The following is a 6,113-nucleotide window of genomic DNA, read 5'->3' on the forward strand; positions in this document are numbered from 1 at the left end:
CCATTACCCATTAATTTGTACATAATAGGTGTAAATAATGAGTATAACTCTCGTATAATCTTTTATAAGAAGACTAAGAGATGTACAACTTTTTATAAGTTAAGGTCTCAAGTCACATTCTCATTCTTATGTCATTTTGTTGTTTTATTTTTTAACAACATACACCACATAAGTGACTCATCCACTATATGAGAGTAGTGAGTTGAAGACTTTGACAATACAATTCACAAAATGATTCAATTTCACTTCAAAAATGATATTGATATTATGGATCAAGGTAAGAATATGATCATTATTTTAATATTTATATTTATTTTGTTTTATGCATTCAAAATTATTTTTTTTTAAATAATGATTTCCACATAAAGTTTATAAAAGTTTAGTTAACAGGAAACCCATGTGGATGAGATGCACTAAAATTATTCTGAGATGGAATCTAACCTGTGGAATTTTTTTTAAATAAATTATTTTTGTTCAAAACTTAGAAAAAAAAACTTGTTGAAAACTAAATTCAACTATACACTTTCGTATTTTTCTTTTTATAAGATCAAATCCACGTTATCACTTTTCCACTAGAATCCTCATGATTAATTGTAGAATTCTTGAGATGAAATGAAATGGTTGTTGAAACTTCAGTTTTCAATCTTGATCAATGTTGTCCCTTCCCTTAGCTGTGCATTATTCCAATGCCAGTTTTTCTCCACAAACTTAGTCCAGAGACAAGATTAGATTCCGTGTGGAACCATTCATGTGTGGATCCCGTTGTGAGACTTGACCATCAATATCCTTCTCTCCATTTGTGGGGTACTGCCCACGTGACCACTGCTTTGGAAATTTGAGTAACACACCTAAATTCTCAAAGACCCAAAACTACAGATTTCTGCTTCATCTTTCTCCTCATTCATGTGCACCTTTTCAAAGTATTCAGTGGAGATTGGCCCCATCAGTCACGTTTTCCATAATGCATGGTTACGTCACCATCCATTTGCTAAGTTGTCATGCCTTTTTTCTACACCAACTCAGAAACCCCACCCGGCTGGTATGGTTTTCATTTTTTATTTATTTATTTTTTTTAACCAATATAAATAAGGCATGAACCCATCCATTTTCATATCTGTACCTAATGTTAATATTAAGTGATTCTACTTAAAAATACTTTTAGTTTATATTATTATTATCTGTAATACTTTTATTATTTAGAGATAATTACTTAATATTTAAATATATAAATAAGAAAAAAAATTCAAAAAAACATCCATCAATATATAATATAACAAATTATTGTCTTTAAAACCTAATTTTTAGCATAAAAAAAAGGTATTTTATCTCACTCAAAGTTACTCCCAAATCAACTCTTAAGGATTGTTTGAAATTGCAAATTTAACTTTTATATTGATAAATAAAAGAGGTAAAAGTAATTGTTATGTTTGAAAATTATATGTCAAAAATATTGTTATTAAAGAGAAAGATAATTTTGAAATTTTTAGTTAAATAAAAATTTTCTAAAATATATATATATATATATATATATATATATATATATATATATATATATATATATATATTTAATGCATATGAATTTCTATTCACATCCAATTATGATCTAATATTCTTATATAAAACCTCATTCAATTTAACATGAGTATAATTACTTATTTTATTATTTATTAATATATATTATAATTAATTAATTAATTTATTTATTTTAAAAAAAAAAACTATGAATGATTGATATTTCCATAAAATCAAAACGTGATGTAGACTAATTGGTGCCTAGCGTTGACCCAAAGTCAAGTCTTTTCTCTAGTGTGGCATTTTACACATTTATTTATGATTACCAAGACTTGGAAAAGCAACATTAGGAATTGGTGTTCCCCAATTTTTTGTCATCAGGTTTAAAAGATAAAATAGAGGGTAAGACATGGATTTAAATTTTATAATCAGATTAAAAAACCGAAAACAATATCTATAATCAAACAATTTCACATGTGTTTTGAAGTTTTATTGTTTTATTTATTTATAGATTGATTCAACAACCTAAATTTTATTATATATATTTAATGATTTAGATTTTTTATTTTATATGTATATTCTCTCTCTTAACATTTTCTCAAATTCCATCAATTCATGAGTTTCCAAGAAGTATCCCCTACTCCACTCCATGAAACATATCTTGAAAATGAAGTTGTCCCTTAGAATAAAATATCTATCCTCAAGACTTAAGACCTCAAACCTAAAGCTAAGGATAGACCTCCAACCACCATCTGGAGGACATTAATTAGTCTTGTTTTCTTAATTTTTATTTTCCAACCCCACTTTAACAACCGAAAAGATTTACTTGTCTTTATTTATGATTTAAAAATAAATAAATTCAACTTTATATTAACTTGACTTTCAAATATACTATTTAACCGTTGGTTTTCATCTTTCCCACCCATCTTCCTCCCAACTCATAGAGAAGCGGTAAGGAACTCAATGTCACCAAAATGCGGAAACCACCATTTTTATTTACCAAAATTCCATTCCCCGCTCTATTTCTCCTCCTCGTCTTCTCCTTAACCTTTCAAGTAATTTCCCAAAATCTAGATGCTGAACGATCAATCCTACTAGACGTTAAACAACAACTGGGCAATCCACCGTCACTCCAATCGTGGAATTCCTCATCCTCGCCCTGTGATTGGCCGGAAATTACATGCATCGACAATATCGTCACTGAAATTTCACTCAGCTACAAGACCATCACAAAGAAAATTCCGGCCAGAATTTGTGACCTCAAGAACCTAATCGTACTTGACGTCTCCTACAATTACATTCCAGGCGAGTTCCCGGATATTCTCAATTGCTCTAAGCTCGAATATCTCCTCTTGTTGCAAAACTCCTTCGTGGGTCCAATTCCAGCTGATATTGATCGACTTTCACGTCTCCGATACCTAGACCTCACCGCAAACAACTTCTCTGGAGATATTCCCGTAGCAATTGGGCGGCTACGGGAGCTGTTCTACTTGTTTCTGGTTCAAAATGAGTTCAACGGCACCTGGCCAACGGAGATTGGTAATTTGTCAAATCTTGAACAATTGGCCATGGCCTATAATGACAAATTCCGGCCTTCAGCCCTTCCAAAGGAGTTTGGCGCATTGAAGAAGCTGAAGTATCTGTGGATGACGAAGGCAAATTTGATGGGCGAAATACCGGAGAGCTTCAACAATCTATCGAGTCTGGAACTCTTGGACCTCTCAAACAACAAATTGGAAGGTACGATCCCGGGAGGCATGCTTACATTGAAGAATTTGAACTATTTTCTTTTATTCATTAATAGATTGTCCGGCCACATTCCTTCATCCATAGAAGCTCTCAACTTGAAAGAAATTGATCTTTCCGACAACCATTTGACGGGGTCCATACCAGCGGGTTTCGGGAAGCTACAAAATTTGACGGGTTTGAATCTTTTCTGGAATCAGTTGTCAGGAGAGATACCAGCAAATATAAGCCTCATTCCTACACTTGAAACTTTCAAAGTTTTTAGCAATCAATTGAGTGGAGTTTTACCTCCAGCATTTGGCCTTCATTCGGAGCTCAAACTCTTTGAGGTTTCCGAGAATAAACTAAGCGGGGAATTACCTCAACATTTATGCGCTAGGGGGACTTTGCTTGGAGTGGTCGCTTCCAACAACAATCTCAGCGGGGAAGTGCCCACGTCCCTCGGGAATTGCACAAGTTTGCTCACCATTCAACTTTCCAACAATCGTTTTTCAGGCGGGATTCCTTCCGGCATCTGGACATCCCCGGACATGGTATCGGTGATGTTAGATGGAAATTCATTCTCAGGGACACTTCCAAGTAAATTGGCAAGGAATTTGTCTAGAGTGGAGATCGCTAACAACAAGTTTTATGGTCCAATTCCTGCTGAAATCTCTTCCTGGATGAACATCTCTGTGCTCAATGCCAGCAACAATATGTTGTCTGGAAAAATTCCAGTGGAATTGACCAGTCTTTGGAACATCACTGTTCTGTTGCTTGATGGGAATCAATTCTCGGGTGAACTTCCATCCCAGATCATCTCATGGAAGTCGCTCAATAAGTTAAATCTCTCAAGAAACAAACTTTCTGGCCTAATTCCCAAGGCATTAGGTTCTTTAACTAGCCTTAGTTACCTCGACCTGTCAGAAAACCAGTTCTCAGGTCAAATTCCTCCTGAACTTGGCCATTTGAACCTTATTATCCTCCATCTTTCGTCCAACCAACTGTCTGGGATGGTCCCCATTGAGTTTCAACATGAAGCATATGAAGACAGTTTCTTGAACAATCCCAAGTTGTGTGTCAATGTTCCCACTTTGAACCTCCCTAGATGTGATGCCAAACCCGTCAACTCCGACAAATTGTCAACCAAATATCTCGTTTTCGCTCTATCTGGTTTCCTAGCTGTTGTTTTCGTCACCCTGTCCATGGTTCATGTCTATCATAGGAAGAATCACAATCAGGAGCATACAGCTTGGAAATTTACTCCATACCATAAACTAGATCTCGATGAATACAACATATTGTCCAGTTTGACAGAAAATAATCTGATCGGATGTGGTGGGTCAGGGAAAGTATACCGAGTTGCTAATAACCGTTCTGGTGAACTCTTAGCGGTTAAAATGATTTGTAATAATAGGAGATTGGATCAAAAGCTTCAGAAACAATTCGAAACAGAAGTCAAGATATTGAGCACCATACGCCATGCCAATATAGTGAAGTTGTTGTGCTGCATATCAAATGAAACCTCAAGTCTTCTTGTTTACGAGTACATGCAGAAGCAGAGTTTGGATAGATGGCTTCATGGGAAGAAGCAGAGAACATCGTCCATGACAAGTTCAGTTCATAACTTTGTCTTGGATTGGCCAACAAGGTTGCAGATTGCTATCGGAGCTGCAAAAGGCCTATGCCACATGCATGAAAACTGCTCTGCCCCGATCATACATCGAGATGTGAAGTCCAGCAACATCTTGCTAGATGCCGAGTTCAACGCGAAAATTGCAGATTTTGGATTGGCCAAGATGTTGGTCAAGCAAGGAGAGCCAGACACCATGTCAGGAATTGCAGGCTCTTACGGATATATTGCCCCTGGTAAGACCATCAAGGCCCTCCTTTCCAAATGTTTTCATTTCCATAATTTATCGATAAGTTGTATCATACCATTCTTGTATACTTGGATGATAGAGTATGCTTATACAACAAAGGTGAACAAGAAGATCGATGTATATAGCTTTGGAGTAGTCTTGCTTGAGCTTGTGACGGGGAGAGAACCCAACAATGGGGACGAGCACGTGTGCCTTGCAGAATGGGCATGGGATCAGTTCAGAGAAGAGAAAACCATTGAGGAAGTGATGGATGAGGAGATCAAGGAAGAATGTGATAGAGCACAAGTGGCCACTCTCTTCAAACTAGGCATTAGGTGCACTAACAAATTACCATCCAATAGGCCCACAATGAAAGGGGTTTTGAAAATTCTTCAACAGTGCAGTCCTCAAGAGGGCCATGGAAGAAATAAAAAGGACCATGAAGTTGCACCTCCACTTCGAAATGACACTTACCCCACCACTTACAAGTTGTGAGGATAAAGCCCTTAAAAACATGATATGATGTAATAAATTTGGAAGTCATTATTTATTTAATGATGTTCCGATTTCACTTTTATCTATCCTTATTCCATATATTATACTTTATGAGCATTCTTGCCTGCATCTTTTGCATTGCACGTAACTTAGGTGCATTAAGAGTTGCACAGAAGATCTAGGTCATGGGTTCCTTGCAAATATATGACTTGTTCACAACCAGTTCATGGGTCTAGGAAGCCCATTAGGGGTTGTAATAATCCACTTCCTAATTGGAAGAATGGCTAGTCTTAGCTATTGGGATGAGTTTCCCATGGTAAGTGCATTAGTGTGTATGATTACATATTGGACATGACCTATGGTGAATCATGAATTAAGGTTATCAAGCAGTCATGACCTCATCAAACTACTTCATTATATTGTCTCTCAACCTTGAGAGAATATCGAGCTCGTACTAAAGTTAGCAATGACTTTGACATACGAGTGAGATCGTAAGTTGATCATATATTCCCTATGGAT

General features: G+C 36.0%; 1 protein-coding gene across 1 annotated transcript; it reads left to right on the forward strand.

Moving 5' to 3' along the window:
* The first annotated feature begins 2,441 nt into the window (after positions 1-2,441).
* Positions 2,442-5,705, forward strand: LOC100244081 (receptor-like protein kinase HSL1). The gene is made up of 2 exons (XM_002278187.4): positions 2,442-5,106; positions 5,200-5,705. Exons 1-2 carry the CDS (start codon positions 2,487-2,489, stop codon positions 5,592-5,594), a joined length of 3,015 nt encoding a protein of 1,004 aa, XP_002278223.1. The 5' UTR covers positions 2,442-2,486; the 3' UTR covers positions 5,595-5,705.
* Positions 5,706-6,113: the final 408 nt, after the last annotated feature.

Source organism: Vitis vinifera, chromosome 4 (genome assembly GCF_030704535.1).
Source record: "Vitis vinifera cultivar Pinot Noir 40024 chromosome 4, ASM3070453v1".
Lineage (NCBI taxonomy): Eukaryota > Viridiplantae > Streptophyta > Magnoliopsida > Vitales > Vitaceae > Vitis > Vitis vinifera.